This window comes from Astatotilapia calliptera, chromosome 6 (genome assembly GCF_900246225.1).
Source record: "Astatotilapia calliptera chromosome 6, fAstCal1.2, whole genome shotgun sequence".
Classification (NCBI taxonomy): Eukaryota; Metazoa; Chordata; class Actinopteri; order Cichliformes; family Cichlidae; genus Astatotilapia; species Astatotilapia calliptera.
In genome coordinates this window covers 25,599,945-25,622,342 of record NC_039307.1, presented here as the reverse complement: position 1 = coordinate 25,622,342, position 22,398 = coordinate 25,599,945, and the positions used below count along the sequence as shown (strand labels likewise).

General features: G+C 40.0%; 1 protein-coding gene across 1 annotated transcript in view; it reads right to left on the bottom strand.

Annotated features, from left to right (window-relative positions):
- Positions 1–21,590, bottom strand: part of hhip (hedgehog interacting protein) — a 37,276-nt gene extending 15,686 nt beyond the window's left edge. The window contains exons 1-6 of the mRNA XM_026171335.1: positions 21,265–21,590; positions 17,486–17,678; positions 12,783–12,927; positions 9,876–10,077; positions 2,656–2,807; positions 88–261 (exon numbers count right to left, since the gene is read on the bottom strand). Coding sequence (XP_026027120.1) covers positions 88–261; positions 2,656–2,807; positions 9,876–10,077; positions 12,783–12,927; positions 17,486–17,678; positions 21,265–21,534 — 1,136 coding nt within the window. The 5' untranslated portion in view covers positions 21,535–21,590. The remainder of the gene's footprint in view (positions 1–87; positions 262–2,655; positions 2,808–9,875; positions 10,078–12,782; positions 12,928–17,485; positions 17,679–21,264) is intronic.
- Positions 21,591–22,398: the final 808 nt, after the last annotated feature.

Here is a 22,398-nt window from a genome sequence, read left to right as displayed (position 1 = left end):
ATTGTACACGGTAGGTCACGATTGAAACATGGAGCACAAAGCAGTATATAAACATCAATAAAATGACCCTTGGACTTTTGATCTTACCTCAGTCCATCCATTTCTTCCATATCATCCAAAGTGATCATGCCATCTCCCAGGATGATGTGCAACAGACCATCAGGACTAAAAAGAAGTTGGCCCCCAAGGTGCTTCCTATGCAGCTCCGCCACTTCCATTAGTACTCGGACTGTCCTTGTGTCTACCTGGTTTGGGTTTTTCCTGAGAAAATCATAAAAAATTGCAAATGCAAAAAATATGTTTGCTAAACGGCATTTATAAGGAGTACCCACAACATTTCTATACCTTGATGCTTTTACGCTGTCTTATAAATAAATAAGGGGACTTTTGTCTGCTCCCTTATTTTTAAAGGGGTCTGAGTTCAAATGTATGATATCTGAAAGTGGACAAATGGCCAAAAAGGTCATTCTGACTGATGTAAAAGCCACAGACATATGGTCATATAGTGTTTTAAAATATACAATAAAAGATAATGCTTTTTGTAAATGAATTTTCTGAACTGTTATCTGCTTTTTTCTTCACTAATTTGGTGCAACTTTATATCACACAGACTGTTAATGGGGAGCTGGCAGGTTAAAGGCCATTCAATTCAGCGTTCATGTTTTCACATGTGAAAAGCTCATGGTGATAGTGCATGTTATACATGCACTATCACCATGGATTGTCTGTTTGCTTCAAATAATGACTCTGTTAATGGGTACAATGACACCAAGGCATGGATAAGATATGCTGACATGACACGCGGAACAAAATCCAACATTAAATTACTTTAAATACTTTGTTTTCTGCAGACATTTAGTCTTAATCTAATGTATCGCCAAAGACAGTGGGTGGAGATGTAAAGACAGGGTGCAAAATGTTGCACAATTTCAAGTGAAGTGCAAAATGAGAATTTAGTTTCACAGTATCAGCAACTAATATGGCAAGTTGCGTTGTTTTGGGTAGTCGTGCAATTTTTAAAAAGCCTAAAGTTAAAAAAAAAAAAAAAGTATTTTAAGCTACCATTAAGTACTTTAACTACCATTTCTCTATTGGACCCTCAAATTAAGGACTATGTGCTGCAGTTACCAAGACTGCATGCCAAGATTATAATTAAGATTAGATCATTAAGTCAAACATACAACTGTGATTATGAAAATGAAAATGTAACACTTAAACATGTTCGTGAGAAAAGATTGTTTTCTTAATCACAGGTCATTGTGAAGGGAGTGTAAGGTACAGACACAGGAAAAGGCAAAACACTGTTATGATAATGAGAGCGTTGCACATCTTATCAAAACACTTTTCTTGGCGATTTGACCTACTTTCTAAATCCTCAAAAGACAAAAATTATCTGTTTTGATTTCTTTGCATGTCTAGAAGAATCCTCAGTGTGCCTTTGAAGGTTTTGTTACCATGGTTTCTTGCAGAAATTGAGGTTAGCAGGTTGGATTTATTAGTGGTATAATCAAAAGATCCACAATTCAGTAATCAGAAACTTCCATATGAGAAAAGTTTGTCCTTTTTATCCGGTTGTTCAGTCTGACGTCACTAGCCGTGTCTGGACCTAAACTCCGCTGCAGGTCCATATATCAAACGATCACTATGGCATTACTGAGAGTTGAAAAACTGTCTAAAGTCTTTCATCTTTAATAAAATGATCAGCGTTCTGCTCTACCAGGTGTAACTATTGAGTTTAACATCCAGGCATCCATGAAAACGGAATTTATGACATTTAACGGAGTTAGAAGTTAGCAGGGAGTTAGCTCGCTAGCTTCTATCTAAATACAATATAGCATGTCCTGACTGCGGGGTTTTGGAAACAAATTAAAACGTACAGCTCTGTTATCACTTCCAGCATAAATGAAGACAGAAAACTAAAAAGCAGTGACGTTTGTAGGGTTACTGAAGTTGGGCTAGCTGGTATATAATGATGTGCTACGTGACCGCTAGCGACACAGCTATGTTAGCATAATATAAACAAGCTAACTTTTTTTCCACTCGATAAAAGTTAACGTGAGTGTTCTCGGTGGTCAGGAACAAATGTAATCGCATGGCAGGATGCTGTAAAAGGACCAAACTTCAGCCAGGAGAACAACTGAGTTAATCCATCCACAATACGAGGTTAGTCATTCATATACTGCTGCATGGGCTGGGCTGTAGTTACATTCTAAGGTTTTAAAAACTGAGCTTAAATAAATGATTAGCGGTAATAAAAGCCGAGGGAGGTCAACGGTGATCACTGACTGTTTTAGGAGCTTTTTGAGATCAAATAGAAGAAAATACATAACATTAAACATGTTAACAACACAAAAGCCATATTAAACGCAGACTACTTTAGGCCCGGAAGTAGGATTCGTCGTGTCATCACTGAACAACCGGATAGTGTTTAGAATTTAAATAAAATTAAAAACAATGGGAAATGGGAATGTTCACCACATTTCATAGGTACAGTACTACAAATCACAGTTGTCTAAAATGAAAACTGTTTTGCATTCATGTGCTAAAGATGTCTTAAAATAAGTTTGCATATCCAGTCTCTATTAACCTCGACCTTTTATGTACCCTTATGGTGTCATTTCAGGCAGTGGTTTGGTGCACTACTTCTCCCATTACCTCGAAACGGTGTATTCAACTACACGGAGAATGTGGTCGTGTGGTCCGATGGCCCAGCGCTCTTGGTTGGTGGTGTAGGAGACGTAGAGCTTGCCATTCTTCTTATAATTGGGGTGGAATGCCAAGCTTAGCAGGCCCCTTTCATCTCCGCCCTGCAGTCAGATGATAAACACAAAAGATCCAGGAGTTAATTATGTCCCTGCTTGGCTTGTGCTTGGCTGTGTGGGGTTGGAATCACCCCCCTTGGTCATCTTCATCATCCCCAACACACAGCCTCTATACATCCATAACCCCCTGCCTGTTTTAGTTCTCCCACTGTCCCCCCCCCCCCTTTTTTTTTTTTTTAAATTTGACGTTCATCTTCCCTTTCACTTCTTTGCTTTTCTCTCACTCTTGCTTCTATTTCACTACACACCTTTAAAACATATACTTTTACCAATCATTAGGAAGCATTTGACTCAGGGTTTAGCAGCATCTCCTCTGCAAATCATAGACTTTGCCAGGTCTTCTGCAGCCTGTTTATGTGCGCCTGTCCCCAGGGTCGGGGGCCCCAGTGACGCCCAGACCCTCCCGGTGGCCTCTATTGTGCGGTGATTTGTGTGTGTAATCTTTGGGGGATATCTGTGAATGCTATGCTGAGTGGCTGAAAGAATTTATTAGCTCACTCACAGTTCATAGAGAGCACAAAAGTGCAGAGTGCTTCAGTCCCTGCTTTTCGCTCCCCATCCCCTCACTCTTCACTGATTTACACAAAATCCATGCAAAATACGAGGCTTGGAAGGTGGTGGTGGTGGTGGTGGTGGGGGGGGGGGGGGGGGGGGGGGCAGTAGGGCTAGAGTAGAGTAAAAAAGGAAAAAAAAGACAACCTAAACAAGGAAAGAGCTGCCAACTCCCACTGTCTTGGCAACATGTTTAGAAAACATCTAAATTGCTTGTGTAATATGTAAACCTTTGTCTAACCCTGCAGGCAGCTACATCAGTTGTCGCTACCTTGGTGGTCCTCCTGTCATAGTTAGCTGTAGTAATCAGCTATAGCATTTCATTCCCCAGGCAAGGAAAGTCAAGTTGGCTTTTTTTTTATGTTTTACTCTCTCCCTGTATTTCTTCTTGACTACAGAATGAGCAGAATTCTCAGGTGTTAAGAACATTTTTTAAAGTGATCCTTAAGCAAGTATATAACAGCGTTTCATTTACTATCAATAATAGCTTTAAAAAGGTCTGCAGTTACTACAAAAGCACTGATATTGCACTCATATTCCTCAGGTATTCATTCTCAAAACAGTAACAATGAGAAAGAAAATCAGAAAAAATATATACATATAAATATTTGTTTGCACTATAGTGGCACTTTTCTGGATAGGTGTAGTTTATTTAACAGGACAAGAAAAACATAAACTGGTATACTGGATCTACTAGTTCGGTTCACACTGCACTGGACCCAGTGCAGTCCAAACACAGGCTCCATACACATGTAAAAAGATGACTCTTTGCCAAGGTATTACTCAAAGTACCAATGAGGAAAAACAGAGACCCACAGGATAAGCCACAGGAGGTCTATCAATCTGAATATAAAGTGAAATACTGTGAAGGTTTACAAATAAGTCTCCACCCCAAAAGGCAGGGTTCCTCTGCAAAAATTTATGAGTACTACTAAATGTCAGACCATTGAAGTCAAATAAAAACAAGAGTTATATGGGAGTGGATGCAGCACTCTTTACTTGGAGACACAGTGAGTATCCTGTGTCAAAAAGTTTCTTGATGGGAAGAGAAATTCTCCACCTCACCTTTGGAAATTTTGGATCCATATGTTAGATTGAGAGATGCAGTGACCCACATCCCCAAAATAAACTCACCATAGGGAGTGGGTCAAAAGCTGTGATTCCAAAGAGGCCTAGATCCGGAGCCAAAGGGGGACCACCAAGGTACACAGTGGTAAATGGGCTGAAATATTAGCTCCCTTGCTAATGACTAGCTCCTTCAGCAGCAGGCAGACAGCAGAGCTAGCACCAGAGCCATAAGAAACAAACACTGCATCAGCGAGCCTTTCACTGTAAGCCGGTCCATGGAGATAGCTTGATTAAAAGAAGACAAAGTGCCAAGCTGGGAATCGTGAGCAGTGATCATGTTAAAACTGCTGCCAAAGCTGCAGTAGGTAAGATATTTTTGGCATGGTTCAAAAACTTACAACTATATAAACAACCTCATTTAAAGAATGTACAAACTGCATTTTTGTGCATATTGTTAGGTGTAAAGCCAATTCTGAAGTTTTTAGGGTTCTCTAATGCACCTACATATAAAGATATTCAAGTACATTGACTAGAGTGATACCACGTGTGTAGCTGAATGCAGGAGGAGCTACATGTTTCTGCCATGTTTTTCCATCTATATAAGGGATGATTCTCGTAGTTATAGATGCTGCACCTGTACTTCAAAGCTCCCTGATTGTTGTAGTGACTCTGTCAAATTGTACAAATCACCATGCACATTGTGTCAACTTAAAACACATTTTTTCCATGAATTTCTTTGTCTTTTTTATGACTACCATCATTCTTCCAAAGCAAAGTAGGGGGCTTCTGATCTCTCACCAGGTATTATTTCTTCATTTTTCACAAATACCTGTCCCTGCATTTCACTTTTCCCTCAAACACTGTTCTCTGGAGCTCTGGGTTTGGCTCTATGGAACATGTGGCATCATTCCAAATAAACCTGGGAATGTGAGGTGCAGGGATAACAACCAGCTGATATCTCTCAGTGATTATTTTCACAGAATTATGAAGAAAATGTCACAAGAAATGCAGCAATTTCCAATTCTGCAGGGATAGCTGTCACTGAGCATCAGTGACACATGTGTTGGTTCATGCATTATAACCCTGAACCTTTTGATCCTCACTCCACAAAAAGACATTCCATTAGAGTTGATTGGAACAAAAACACCCTCTACACCCTTCACTCAAAGACAACCTGCAGCATGTATGCTCGTACCTCCCTCACAAACAACATACACAGTTTTTTTGCTGTCTCTTTTTTTCTTGTGCAATAAGAATCACACAGTCAAGTTTCCACTGCAATGCCTTCAGCTGGTGATACTTAAATTCTTGGACCATCGAGAAGCCATGCACAAATTCCACTCCAACTAACCAAGAACGAGATATAATCCATCATCAACCACAAAGATGATGATTTTTTTTAAAGCCAACAATATTTATATGAGCACTGCAGCATTTATGTGCAAAGCTGTTTTTATAGTACTGTGGTGTCCACTTGCATAGCTGTTCAGCTACAGAGAAGGAAGGATTATAGGATCTCGATCAGCGCAGTGGCTACAGAGATACACCTTTGTGCATACTATCACTTGTTTGTAATATGCTGATTGGTTAAAAAGTTTACTTAAACAGGAAAAGGAATAAGCACAAATAGGAAGAAGTGGGAAACAAACCCCAACAAAGATCAAGGATGCATGAATGAGAAATTCATGGCTGCAGTGGACAGTTTAAATTTTCCTTAACACTCGGTTTCACTCCACTACAAACATGTCCTTTATATAGCTCAACTTCTGCCCTCTCCACCATGGGCAAAGCTTAAGGTAGAACTACAACCTGAACAAGAGCAGCCAACATTACATACTGCTTTATTTTACTCCATCATCTCTGATCTTCTGATGCCAAGGACAGCACCAATGCTCTGAATCATTTGGCTGAATAGGGAAATATTTTATGAGAGGCCCACTCACCCACATGCATAGTGATTCATAGGACTACTGTTAGCTCTGGGATGCTGGTCACCCATATCTGTACACTGTTATTATCATGCATTGTACTCTCAAGTAGCATTTCTAAAGTTTTTTAGCACACCGTTTCTGATTGCATCTTCATAGGTTGCTTTGAGAGCAATTCCATACACGTTCAAGGATATTTGTGGTTCCTGACAGGTTTAATAGTGTTCAAATGTATGTTTGTAAAAGCACTATAAAATTTTATGTAATCTTTGTATGCTGCAAGCATTGCTTTCCATAAATCATGAAAAGTACGCAACTGGAAATACACCTGTGGTTCACTGTTACTGGCAAGTAAACAGGCTAACACATAACCATGTTTGCAAAAATAAGCTATATAATCTAAAATAAACTATTAAGTTTGCCGTCTTGATGCATTCTCAATCGAGTGACGAAATGTTTCTCCCACAAAACGCTACACCCAGATGAACACCATCAACTTTTGGAGATATTAAGTTTGCCCCAATAGATACTAATGCTGGGGAATGAAGTTCAAAAGATCAACGATAGCTTGCCAACTCACCAATCAAGGCTATTTTTAGCTCATTTCCAACTGATGCATTAAATAAATATTATTATTATTATTATTATTATGTGATTCATAATAAATTAAATCTGCCTTGCCATAGTTTCATGTCACATCTGGAGGATACTTATAGCAGCTGTTTTGATTTTTAAACTGTAGCGTAATGTGACTATACTTCCTCTATGTAACTTTTTGGTCCACCAAAGTGGGGAGAAAACGGTGATGAGTGAAGGGGAATTAGGTGAGGCATTTTAAACAGAGTGGATGAGTTAGTAGAGCTACAGGTGTAAAAAATTGGAACTGACATTTGAGAAATAAATTCTCAGTGTGTGTGTTTCTCTCTCACCAGTGTGTAATGAGTTTTCTGAATTTAGGCCACACATTGTATTTTAGGGAGTACAGCCCTAATTGGTGCATGTTAACCTCCTCTGCCATCCTTTCCTGGCAGCAATGCTTTGCAATCCAACAGGAGAAAGACAGTATGATTGAACTATGGAGCAAATCGCCCAGCCCTATAGGCTATGTAAAACATAGAGAGGATAAAAATAAATCTTTGTATAATTAACTTAAAACCTATATTCAATTAAAAACAATACAAATGTAACATATTAAAACAATCAAGAATATGCTCATTTGATGCCAGTAACAGATTAAAACAAACAAAAAAAACCCCCAACAAAACAAACTTGGAGCAGCATATGGGGCCATCCTTTTGTCCCAATTTATTGCTTAATATAGTGTCCAGTGTTTCTAATGGTTTACAGGTCTGAACTGCGGGTATGTGAGTTTTTCACCTGGGCTCTGTTATAGTGAATTATTGTTTTAAAATCTGGATGAGGAAAGCTATCATGTAAAAAGGCAAGAGATGTAAACCCAGTATATATTATCTTCACTGATGTGCACCTATGCCACAAACAGTAATATAACCACACACGATCACAGATAATCGCTTTGGAACTGTGCGCTGATAACAAACCCAATGGTCCCTATTCTTTTTAACCTGAAGGATGTGGAATAGATTTAAGAAACAACCCCCAAACCCCGGCAAAAAAAGAAAAAACAACATCAACAGTTACTCAGATTTGACATGCTATATTGTTTCTTTGCAAACAACAAGTCCAAAATAGGGCTTAAATTATTTTAACAATTATAGATTTCTGCAGACAGGATCCCGCTGAGTTACATAATCAACTGAAAGTTTGTAACATGAATATATAAATGGACAGTATGACTTTAAAAGCAAACTGAATTTCTAAGAACACCCACAGCCATGTAGAAGCCCACACCAGAGTGTAGTATTGTTTTTGTGCAGTTCAGCTAAATTGGCACCGAGGGATCCATGGAAGGAGGGGGACAGAAGAGTAAGAGGAAACATAGAACATTACAATCAAAGCATGTGCATGAGGTTGATGATTAACCCGTTATCTGCCTTGTCTCTTGAGAGCATGGGTTCCTCTTTATGTATAAAGGCAGCTCCATCCTGTTGATTCTGCCAGTAAACACCTTAGCCCTCCCTTGGAGTGGATTGCACCGTTATGGCAGCCAACAGTTCAGAATAGGACTCCTGGGGCTTGCAGGGGGATTGAGCCACATCTAATTGTCATAATAGTGACTTTATCCACAACTAGTTTGGAGTAAATTAAGATAAGAGAGCTGAGAAGAGTGGGGTGAGCATCCCAAAGGGTGCAGCTTAATATTCAAATGCTCTGCTCCGTTTGACTCCTTGTAAGCAGAGGACCTTGTCAGTGGAGGAGCAAGAGGCATGCGTGATGGATAAACTTCCTGTCTGGGAGTGTGCCCCCCACAGACATCTAAGCTACCACATCTCCTCATGCAATCTAAACAATTCCTGAACAATTACCAAATTCAAAATCTGTGATTACCCAAGCTCTACGGATATAAAAATAAATCTCAAGAAGATTAAGTGTCTTTGGAAATGATATATCCATAGAGAATTTATAAAAAAAAGAAAGAAGACATTTCAAGAACTAGCAGCGTAGCACGGCACACATACTTTTGAGAATACATCAACTCAAGGACACAGCAAGCCTAACTATTTCCAAAAGAGTGTATCATGTTCAAAAGACATAAACAATAAAATTCATGTGCACTTTTTTTTTTTATTGCTTTGGCTATGTTTACTTTTCCCACATAGGGCAGATAGCCAAACAAAAGTAGAACATATGTTTACCCTGCCATCCTCCCTCTTCTGGCAAGAGAGATGGTCAGACAGACAAGTTAAATGTTACAGAGGTGCGGCTAGATCCGCCTTTTCAGGTCTACAGGTTTTATTTGTATTAATAACACCCCAATGACTACACTAAGAGTGCAGGACGAGGAAAAAAAGATTTCACAGACCTCTAATATGAAGTTATTTGTTTAACTGAACTACAAGCATAAACAAGGTTACAATTTAAACTTAACTGTCATTCCCATTATCACGTGTGGTAGTCATATAAATAAGATCCTATAATATTGGAACCCTTAAAGGAACAATATGGAAGAGATTAAGAAAGCCATTAACCATTCTAATGAGAGGTAGCAGAAATTATCAGTTTGCTTAATGTTTGCACTGTGTACATTTAATTAGCAGGTAATAGCGCAATGCACAATCACAATTAATGAATGACTGCTTGTTTGGTCTAATCATATAATATAATACTAATAGTATGCAAGCAAGACTGCCAAGGGATTTTCCTTGCCTGGAGACATTTCATTACACAGGTGAAAACATTTTGTGTTGGGAAGACATGTGTTGTATTACTTCCTTACTCTAGAAATGTAGCAGAAATATTTTATGTACTCTCAGCCATGTTTCTTTCTTTCTTTCTTTTCCCCTTGTTCTTTACAACTATGATTATCTAGTTCAACATATTACCTCTATAATTCACAGGTAACAGTATGAGGCAAAGTTGGTCCTACCTTCAAGCCGCTCTGCACTATCTTGTGGATGTCCAAGAAAGGCTCCTTAATTAGCTCGAGGTTATGGTTGAGTATCCTGACAATTCCCTCCCTCTCAAGGACAAAGAGCCGCTGGGAACCATCTCCACAGTGCACCACAGCCACCGGCTGCCTTAGACCACTCAACACCTCCTGGGCACAGTAGCAGTTGTGTTTGTGTTTCCTGGGTAACAAGGAAGATACAAAATGTCAAGGGCCCTGTTCATATTTGCCATCAACATGCGTCTTGGGTGATCCGATCATAAACGGACCGTGCTAAGTGCGTCATTTCACACTTGGCATTAGCATACGTATCGAGTGACCACTTTTGACCGGATCTCACTCTCCCACTTTACAGGCAAACAAACAAGTACTCTACATTATTTCCGCTTGCTAAGACCAAATGTTAGAATCCTGCATGGGCTCAAGTTTGCAAACTCAATTCTGCTTGCAACCAGAGAGCAAACGGACTACTAAATTACTGGAACTTACTTGTTACCAACAATTATCTCTAAATTCCAATCCAGAACCACCACCCTGACTGACCAGTTTTGAGCACATGAGCTGAACCATAGCTAAGCAAGGTCAAACACTATAAAGTGTTTTATTTTTCCTTGCACAACAGTATTATTCAAAATAAATGGTTAATGATAGCTGCAGGTAAACAACTCAATTCACTCTGCCAAAGTGCTGTTTTTCACTAGGGAGAGGCAAATCACTAGAGTACTACTAAAAGAACTGATGCCATTTGCTGTGCAGACCACCAGAAATAATGGACTGACTGACTGACTCAATGTGACTGCTTCATGGGTGCATTCAATACTCTACTGTACTATACTATCTCTATACTTAGATTTATTCAGCAGTGAACAAATAATCTAAGACACATTTTAATGCCAGATATGAACAGGAACAGAGAATGACTATGTCAGTAAATCCAGCAATAAGACAGAACAGGAAGACTTTCAGGTAGCAGTACAGATGAAAGATAAAAACAAAATAACCCCCAAAACATACCAGGGTCTTTATAAGATATTTGGCAACCACCTGCCACCTCAACAAGTTCAGTGAATCTTGGCATTGATTCTACAGGAACATTTTTCTCACAAAAAGATATCTTGTCATTTTATCAGAACATAATCTAAAAGAAATGCAAATACCACCAAGAGCTATGGTTCACTGATCCACATCATTTTCATAATCATGACCTATTATGCTCTATAAATGTCTGATCACAGGCCAAAGGTGATCACACTGAACAGATCTGCAGTCACCCTTACCTCTACTGGGACAAACAGACCTGAAAGCAGTGAAACCTCCATAGCTTTACGCCGTAGGCTTCAAATGTTGAGGGTTTTTCCATACATAAACTAAAAGAATAATACACTATATCCAGCAACAGTATACATTACCTGGACAATGATTAAAAACAATTATTGCTGTAGGTATTTAAAAGGTGTCCTAGCTGATAACTACTAAATCCATTTACATGCAAAGCAAAACTAAATCAGCTGCACTGTCATATTTTATTGACTGTCATGATCCTGGGTCTTGGAGCTCTGAGGGTTTTTTTTAAGCTTTGTACTCTTTGTTCTTAGACATTTTATTTGGTTTCTTTGCGAGTTTATGTTCTTAGTTGTCTGATTATAGGTTGAGGGTTTACTCCTGGTTTAACTTTATTTCATTTTATAACCTGTTTACTCTCCTAGTGTGTTTCCCTGTATTTGTTGTGTCTCAGTTCGTGGACTTCATTATTTGATTATTGAACATCACGTCCACCTAATAAAGATAGATTTTCTGTTTAACCTGCCTGCCTCCAGGCATCTGCACTTGAGCACTCTATCTGCAATTCATGACACTCAGAACAATAAAATATTATAAGAAAAATGTCATTGCCCATCTTTATTCAAAACATTGATTTTTCTGGGCAATAATTGTGTGTGTCAGATCTGGCTCTTTGAAAGAAGAAAACCCAGTAAGTTCAACCTCATCCACCTACATTTACCCTCAAATGTGCCAGTGTGAGACGAGGGCAAGAACCCCTGCAGATTTCCAGGCTGTGGACATGACTACTTAGGTTAATCTACATAAGAGAGGTCAATATGAAGTGCTATGGCAAAAATCAGTCTATAATCATCCACACCACCCAGTGACAACATATATGACAATTTTTTTTGCCTATACCATAAAAGTGCACAATTGCCACACTGCATTGTGCAAGGAACACAGGGCATTTAAGCTCTGTGCCTTAAATCACCAAAATGAAGCTCATATTCTCAGTCGATAGCTCGGCTGACTTAATTCTGGCTCTTTCTCCCACTCTTTTAAAGTAATGGAGCCTGTTCACTGTCATTTATGTGCTTACACTTCTCAGAGGATATGAGACAGAAGAGACAATTTAAGCCCTTAACTCAGTGACTGTCGGAAGTTATTTGACGGAAAGTTGGTTGCTGCTGTTCAGGTGCCTAGTCTCTGGCCTTTCTGCCCTAGGGAAAACTGAGATGAAAGGCATCCCCCCCATGGACTAAAGGGCAAAGCTCTCTGTGATGTACAGACCTTTGCAGTGAGGGAGGAAAACAGAATGACGCAGGATAAGCATTTTCATTATGTTAGCAAAGCTGAGCAAAAGCAGTCTGTACAAACTTTAGGATTACAGGAGAAATTGCATGGCATGTCAGTTTGAAAGTATGGACCATGTCAAAATGGACCAGTGAACCCAAAACATGTTCCAAAGCTATGCCTGCTTCTCATAGGTATAGAAAAAAACCCAAGAAGCTAATTTTGTTAGAACATATGGCACTGTCAAAACTTATTTTAAAAATTACTTTAGAGCTTCCATAGTATCACGCAATCAATGCAGTAAAACACTGTAAAAGTCAGACTACATACCTGCTGATTTCTTCTATTTTCTCATCTCCCAAGTAGTTAGAATCCTGATGATGTGATTGCTTTCGTTGAAAATCTGGAAAACACAAACTGGCATCTCTCCTCCCATAGTATTGGCAGAACTCATCCACATCGGCTTGGAACAGTTCTAGAAAACACAACAGATACCGAGATATGGAGTCATACACACTAGATACTGCATGGCTTCTTATACTTGGCTCGTCTGGCCTGCTTGCTTTGGTTTGCCTATAATGTATTGTGGCTATTATGCAAGAGAAGATGAGATTGTAAGTGGAGGCAGAAGAAGAGAGATGTGATGAGAAATGATGTGATGTGCTAGTATGTCGGGGAGAGTTGGAGTTTTACTTGACGAGCCAAAACAAATCCTGGCTAGACTGAGCTGAAAAGAACAAGTGAAAGCAAACTGGGCCAAACCAAATGGATCACAGATTAGAAAGGGCTCTACAGTGAACTATACCTCTTCCGGAAAGAAGAATGACTGCATTCTAAATTTTAGTTTACCTTGTCATTATTTTTATTCATGAAATAATGCTCATGCCTTAGTCCTAGTAGAAGAGACTGTCTTTCTATTCAGTTGGTTCAACACCATGCAATAATGAGGTTGCATTTGCTACAGCTGGATGATCCTTTAATTATAACTGCTTTAGATAGTTAAACCCAGTGTGCGCTGTCGATGTACACTAAATGAAAGCTTACTGGAAATGAACAGCAACACATTGCAAGTGGCAGCAAAATTCATCAAGCTTGCTGAGGAAGTACACATCTCAGCCGTTGTACATGAAAAAAATCTGAAATAAACCTAGTACAAGAACTGGCATGATGAGGACTATAATTTTGTCTGTTTGGCACTAAAAATATAATTCTTCAACTGATTCATAGATCATTTGATGGTTGACTAGGTTGTGACATACACAGAAGTGGTCTTAAGAAAGCTATTTCTAGGGAAAAAAAGAAAAAGAAAAAAACCCCACTGCATCCCAACGAAGACTCCACAAAGCTCCACAAGGAGTTCAATCATTTTGAAAAATGTGAGACACAAAGAAAGCCAAATATATGATTACTAGAATTATTAACTAGGTAAACCCTTGCCAAAAGCATCTGACTCTATACCAGAAACAATATGTCTCCATCGCAGTGAATTATGGGAACCAAATTAATTTCATGAATCACACATATACCCCCTTGAATATATTCTGCAACACTATAGATACAGAAAAAATAATTTGAAAACAAATGTCAAAAAAGTTACCAAATTACAAAACTCTTCTAAAACTACATTTTTACAACTTTTCCCATCATTATTTCTCAAAATCAACACATTTAACGGTTAACTAATCTGGTGACGCTGGATGGCAGTTTCCAATTTTCAAACTGTGTTCATTCACTTAGCTGGAGTTAAAAATGTTATTCCTTCATTTTTCTTGCCAGTCACAGGTATCCTAAAATGTTCTTTGATCAAATAAAAACAAACAAACAAACAAAAAAACCCAACCAAATTACTTGTTTTACTCTTCTGGTCTGGCTGTTTTGCATTACAGAGCTGCACATGGGCATAGCCTGTGAAATGAAAAAGTCCACCTGTTTAATATGGCATGTGACTGAATAAACAAAATTGTTTTCAGGGTGAGAGCTTTTCATCACTTGAATTGCCAAACAAAGACATGATGTTCCGAAATGCTGACTGATTGTATTTCCATAAATTCTGCCCATGAGTTCAAGGTAAAACTGACATCACATCATTCCTTATTTCCCTTTGGCCTGCTAGTTTACCTAAAACGACTTAGTGCCAGAGGAGAGGGTAATCTGCATAAACACAGGAGTCACACAGAGCTGCCCCTCGAGCCAGTGCAGTCACAACATTATTCCCGGCAATAAGCAGAGTGCGCAGTGGGTCTTCGGGGCCCTTAGCGACCTAAAAACAATCTTACCAATATTGTTTCCTTTAGTCAATCCCTCAGAGGACAGAGGAAAGCAAATACACCAGTGGTAAAAACACAAACAGGACTCTCCCTGTCCCTCCTTTCATCTACTCCCTGTGCCCCACACCGCAAGGGTTGACCGCACCAAATACTGGAGGTGATAGGATATCCCCTCAAACATCTAAACATAACATGAAGATCAAACACACGTAGAAACACACACACAGCTCTGACTATACCACCCACACTCTAGTGTCTGCAGTTATCTTAACCATGCTGGTTGGGGACATCGAATGGAGGGTGCGGGGATGAGTGGAGGAGGACATAAGAGAAGTATGGAGAAGGTGGGAGGCCCCCAGGCAGAAGTGAGAGTCAAGGCAGTAAATAGCTTTATGGAGAAAAGGGGTACATGGGCTAATCAAGGACTGGTAGGAAGTTTCATGGGTGCAGAACGACAGTTATGGGTGCAGTAAAGGCTACTGTTTCAATTTAATACCTGTGACTGGTGATTTTGTATTAGCAAAACGGGTGACACTGATAGGCAAGGTTTGTGGTTATGTTCACTTTTGCTGCCTCCCATTACAATATTCAGGTACAATAAAAAAAAGGAATTGCACATTCAAAAATTCCAACTTAATTGTTACCATTTATGCAAATGCATAAGAAAAGCATTGCTCATATTGTACATCATTCAATCAAATTAATCTGTCTGTAGTTTGGAGATGATTTTCAGGAATCGCCAATACCTCCTTGTATGCTTGACAATGTCTTCTACCTTCATTGCAGGGTGTGCACTAACAAAAGATACTGTAAAAGAGTTAACATTAAAAAAAAAGGCAGGAAACAAATCAAAGGAGAAAAGAAGTGAGAGAACAAGGGAGCGAAGGCAAAGACACACAGAGTGAGAGACAGAACTCTGTCCATATTCCTGGCTCCCCACTGCTAAAGTTATACTTCCATCTGGTTATCTTCCAAGGCAACCTGGGTGGCCCACCCAAAGTACTTGACATCTTGATGCACTTCAGCAGTTTTACATACACACAACCTTTGTAGAAAAATAAATGTGTCATTCGTCACCACATATGCTGATCTGTGGGGGCTGATGGGGGGTGTACAGGGAGGAGCCTACAGTGGGGGGACGGGGTGGGAGTCTTGTCTGGATTCTTCTCTTGAGGTTTTCTGGTTTGACTCTCTGAGCCCATATGTCTATCAGTTCATAAGGAAACAATGTAACTCTGACAATGCCAGACTTCTTCTTCTTTGCCTTTGCTCTGTAGAGTCCGTCTCGCCAACATCAGTTGTAGTTGAATTGTTGTACATGATACTACGGTAGGCCATTAAATGCAGATGAGCAAGGACTCCGATGGAATGTATGTGTTTGATATTTGACTTGAGCTGCAGCGTATCATGTGGGTGGATTGCAGACAAGTGTGTTTGAAACTGTTCTCTGTTTGCAAATCTTAGCAGATCTAATCAGTTTGTGGCGACCGAGACTGGAAGAAGACTTGGCTGTAGGAGAAGAGACAGTCAAGAAGTGTTTGATCTTGTGTGGTGTGCACTCTGAAGGTACCTGTGATCTTCTGAGAAGAAAATGCTTCAGTGATAGAGGCGTCCCATTTAACAGTACATTACACATATAGAAAACTGTTGCATCAATGGCTTTTTTGTTTTTTTGTGTTTCTGCCATCTAATAGTCAGGAACGACAGAGGCCAGTACAGCAACACTTCAGCTATGTTTACAAATCATGTTAACCTACTACCCAAATGAAAACAGTTTAATGGCAGAGTATGAGAGAGTTTTTTTAGTTGACAGTTTATGTCTGAGGAAGGCAAAGCACCCAGCAGTCATGTCTAGACCACAGCTAGGGTGCATATGCATCCCAAATACAGAATCAACTCCAGCAGTTCAGTCTAGCAAGTTGCATCCAGGAACAGGTTATAAAATAGTTCACTTTTCTCCAGTCAGTCAAGTTTTCTGGAACACAGGTCAGGCCGGCTGGATTTTGTCAGTGCATTCATGAAATTTGTTTTCACACCCACCTTCGCATATCTAATATTTTCCATTCACATGTCACGAACTGTCTCAAGTCTGCATATTGTTACTACCTTCAAGGGCTTCAGAAAGTTAATTTATTGCAAATTTCTGCTGATTAAAATAACCCTGCATGATCCCAACAGACCTAACAGAGACGTGAGAACAACAATATCGGCACCTGATGACATAAACACAGCTAGACTCGATACTGTGTCATAAGAAGCACAAAAATCACTCTCCAAATTTGATTACTCAAATGTGCTAGGCCAGCCTGCACACTAATCAGGTGCTGGGTCCGTACAGCCAGAGTGTGGCAAGTGATTTTACTGATGCATTAAGAAACGAGGTAGAAAGCAAGAAAAATGGGTGAGACAAGCAACAGCAAATCGGGGTGAGGTCAGATGAGGTAAGAGCTGAATAAATAAATATCCACAGACCAGACTATTGACGCACCACTTCTTGCATAAGTTCAAAAATCTTCCAGCTGCACATGCATGTGAAAGCTGAGTCTCAATGAGAAGTGTGGCTGGGTTTGATTTTTTTTTTTTTAATAAATCAAAATCAACATGTTCGCATCAATTTGAATTTATGAAAATTACAAATGACCAAATATAGCACATGCTTACTTTAACTTAATCTTTTCCACTATGTATGTTTACTTGGATACCATCAGGTAACCACACTGGCAACATTAAAGTTATAATAATGGCTATTATTATCTGTGTAATTACCTGGTATGTGCCCCCTGCAGGTGTAGTAGAACTCGCGGCAGAAGTTCTGGCAGAGCCGTGGCAGGTCTGGCTCCCTGTGTGGCATCTTATCCATGTCCAAGGAGTGGAACAACACCTGGGCATTGGGGGAGCAGCGAGCACACTTGATCTCCTCCAGGAGACGTCCACATTCTGTATTGTTGGTGGAGAAAATCTGGAGACCACACGCAACAAGGGCATACGCCTGATTAGAACGGCTTGCTGTTTGCTTTTACCTCTCACTTCACACTCACTACGCAAGCAAACATATAGTTTAGGTTTAGCTGGACATTTGGTGATAGCAGCATGATAAATATTACACTATGAAGAAGGGAGAGTTTAGATTGTGAGATTCATTTTCAAATCTTTGTTATAAATTCCTGAATATGACGACACTGAGAATTTAGAAAAACTACGCAAGATGCTTTCAAATGATCTCACTGAGTTCAAATTATATACTTTTATATATTTTTGTATATTTATTTCAGTGTTAGGCTTGTATATATCAGCTCAGTAAATATGTGTATATGATGTCTAACATTATGCTCCCATTTAACTACATGAAATTAGCCAATGTGATATATATAAAGCAAGTACTCACAAGATTTAAAGATAGTTATAAGATATATATGACGTATAATTTGTTCACTACATACATGAAAAGCTTAATGTTAATGCCATGGACTCTGTTAATGTTCTACAGTGGATATGTTTGGGGTGTTTTTATTTAGTTTTAGTTTTTATTTCTTTCAGTTTGAAGTCTTCAAAAACTCCACAATTGCATCTGCATCACCCGACTCCACATTTTCAGCAGCAACTAGTGATGTCACTTACCTCCTTGTTCTCCCACTGGATAATGCATGATCCCATTCATAAAAGTGAATTCTAACAAAGGTCTAAAAGTTGTTTTTGTCTTTTCCTGAAATACTCAACATGCTTAAATTTTCTATACAATTGCAACATTTTTTATTCAGTCGCCTTTTGTACAGACTTGTCAAGCCTACAGTCTGACCTCCCTTTCTGTAAACAGAAATAAACAAAAAGATCATCTCATTCTCTGCCTACTTACCAAGTTCACAAACACTTAAAATCAAATTACGATACCCACGCTTGACAAATTTCAAAGCAAAAAATGAATGAAACCAAATAAGCGCCTCAAAGCCTGACTTGGGGTGATTATGCAAAGGTATACATAGACTTCATCCAAAAGAAATTAGCAGGATTATTTACATAACAAATTAGCTATAATAAAACACAATGTAATCTGTTTTAGGTCAAGTGCTGTTTGCAGGCAGCAGGCTGGTAGTGCTTTGCTCTGTGTGAGGTCCATGTGTAAACACCAATTTAGAGATAGACAGGCACATCATTCCCTCTCTGGTATCAACAAATTAGCAGTCTGTCGAAGTCAATTAGACCAGGGGACCCAAGGCTAACATATGGACACCTTACACTTTACTCTAGTTGCAGAGCGAGTTGAAGCTGCAGAACAGACTTTCTCTTCAGAAGTTGTACAGTGCTGATTTTGCCCATAAGGTGAAATACACTTTCAGACATGCAAATAGGAAATCGCAATTCATAGAAGGCAATGTAATGGACTAAACAAAGACAGAATCATACTGAATGGTATCTTTGTTCTGCAATTTATCTAACCCCTTTCCAAAAGGGAGCTCTGCACTGTATGTACAGTGTGTACCTCTGTCTCGGTATCCTCTACGCTCATGCCCTGTAGTGTTGCGGGCATGCCTGCTCTCCTGCTCTAAATTGCCCATTGATTCTGCGTGCCATAGGCTGGCACAAGGTCCACAGAGAGTAGCATTTGTGTGCTCTCAACCATGCCCTGTGTCCATATGTTACTGGGATGGGCTCCAATGTTGCCATCATCCAAACCAGAACAAGTGAACCTTTGTTTGTTGTCTCTCGCTCAATCTTGGTGAGTACACGCCTCAAAAAAAACAGGGAGAAAACAGCAACAAGGAGGCTCAGCTGTCACACTTTCACAGAGATCAAGAGCAGAGTCACAATCGGGGAAAAAAGTGGAACTACAATGGGTAAGAAAATTAAATCATGAGTAACTTAACTCCCCTGTCATTTCAGATTTTTACATTGCATTTTTTTATTTATTAAAACTCCCTTCACACCTGCAAAGCTCAGCCTTGTGTGGGAGAACAGCTGCTCCTTCTATGATCGCATCTGCATGACTCAACAGCAAAAATCCACAGAAGAAACACATTAACACATAAAAAAATGAAAATGTAAAATACGATTCAGCTGGAATAAAAAAAATAGAGAAAAAATCTGGACAGTCCTCACACAATCAGGGAGACTGGGATAGGAGAAGGGAGACAAGCACTGAGGTAGGCAACACTAAGCGTTAACAAAACACTTGTCCTCGGGGAATAGGTGTAAGTTTATTGCGCGGGGGGGGGGGGGGGGGGGGGATATAGTGAAAGACACGCACCCTCTCAAAGGCATTAACACTTGGACAGGGGCTCATGACTGGGGGGAGAATGATGTTCTCCAGCTTCTCCCATTAGTGAAACCAACAAACACAATGGTGTTGTTGTTATTCTTTTGCCATAATCAGAAAGGGCTCCGTGTGTGGGCAGTGTAGTTGGGAGGAGGAGAAGTCGAGTTCGTCCTATTCAGTTTCGACCCCCCCACCCCTTCTTATTTGCATGACTTGAGCAAATTAAATGATGCAATATGGCTTTTTGTCGCAACACAAAGTGAGATACCACCCAGCCACTGAATGATTCGAGGGGTGGTTTACATGAGAATGGCCCGGTGAGGATCCAAAGGAATCTGCTACAAGTTTGGCCGCATACACTCGCTGTTTTTTTCTCCTTCCTGCATTTCCGAAGAGCGGTTTAATTAACCCCCCCCCTCTGAGCTTTGCGCTGCATTACATTTTAACACTTACATTATTACCTCGGTTGGCGCCATAACGGTCAAGAGTGGAAGAGCGCGAGACACTTAAAAGACGTTAGACAAACAAACGTCTGAGCGTTAACTCTGAGAACCAACGGCTGCCAAACAGCCGGCAAGAGGGGAAAAATCCTTATCAGCTTCCAGTTCCAGTAAAAAGGTCGACGGCTGACTTTAAAAAAAAAGGGTACAGCCGAACTCCTACCTTGTCGGGTAAATGGCTCAACAGTTAGTTACCTAGCGCCTCTTTCTGTCACTCTCAGCCGGCGGTTGGAGCTCACTGTGGCCAGCGTAGAAGTAACGTAAATCGGGCGAGTGATTGCCATGGTAACAACGAAGCGGATTGGACACACCGAATTAGAGTTGAACCGTATTATGAGAAGCTGGTAAACATTTTATTGCTGAAAGCAGGATTTTTCTTCACTTTTAAGGCTGCCTCCGATAGAAGCAGATTAAGTTGTTCTCCGAAGATTGTATAAATGCTACAGCGATACTGAAAAGAGGGGGAAATAAATAAAATTAAGCCACGCATATGCTTACAGTTTTATGAATGGGGATTACATCTGAAGCTATTTAAAGGTCGCCTACCACTAAGGCTACAATAGCTTTCCCACAGCAACATAAAAATTAGGACTTCTTCTTGGCAGCATAGCCCAAGGCAACTTCCTCTTGCCATCCTCAAATTCAGCTGTCGGTAGTAAGAAGCAGAATGACAATGCACAAAGGCTGTAAATGCATGTCCTCAGGTGCCTTAGCAATAATAATATATATATTAAAAAAAAGCCAGTCCTTTCATTAGAAGAAAATGCTGCGTGTGCGGACGGACTTTAACTTACCCTGGGATCCCTGCGGTGCAGGATCTGATAGGCGGCTCTCCTGGTGGGGCAGCAGGATACGCGAGGATACAGCCTGTGGCAAACTTCTCCTCCGCTGCTGCCGTCAAGCAACAGTTTTCGCTCCCTTTTCTTCAGCCGCTTGGGCAAGCTTCCGTCGTAACATCTTCTTCTCCTGGGGCTCATTTCTCCTCTCTCGCCAAACTTTGCGTCCCCACATTCCCACACGTTGACCGCGATGGCCAGCACAAGCACAAATTGCAAATGCTTCATAGTCTCAAAAGATAATAAAATGCACTTGCAATAATATTAATTATAATAATAGAAAATAAAACAAAACGCGTCCCTTTAAAAAAAAGAGAGAGAGAGATGTTGACCTGGAGTGCACTATATTTTTACATGTATATATTTCTCCACGCAGGAAAAAAAAAAAACAACAGTCAAATTTGTACACGCAGGTGTTCTAAATGTGATTCGTTAGTATGAAAACAGGTGTTTAAAATAAATTAGCCCTACTTTTCCCTTCTGGTTATACAGTATAACTCCGAAAATTAAAATAATATAATAATAACAATATGAAAGCAAAAATAATAACACATTTTATCCTGATGAGCAGAAAAAGCCAAAACCCGCAAAACAGTGGAAGTGGAAAAAATACAAAAAATAAAGCCGTGACGTTCCGTTAAGATGTAATTCCTTTTTGAGCACAGCACGGCAGTTTGGACATGCACAGGTAAAAAAACATATAAGAAAAATAAAAGTTGCCTCTCACTAAAGTCCTCAGAGCGCTCACATGTTTTCCCGTGCTCTTTCCTCCTTCTTTTTAACCAGCGCGCGAGAAGAGGAGCGAGCACAGTGACGTATGACTTCGCGGGAGCGCGCGTGTGGCCACAGTCGCGTCCACGTCGAGGTAAACGGTTACCTGGCAGAGCGGCGGACGGAGACAGGAGGTGGTGGGGGGAGTAAAGTACCGAACGCTCATTCGACGGTAGAGGCGATTAAAACGACTGTTGCTCATTATTCACTGCCTTCCTGTACTTATCACGTCAGTGTAATGACTTATTTTGACAATAGCGAGAGAGAAATGTAATAGACTATTAAACTTCTCCTGAATTCCCTCCCTAAGACGGCGGTCGT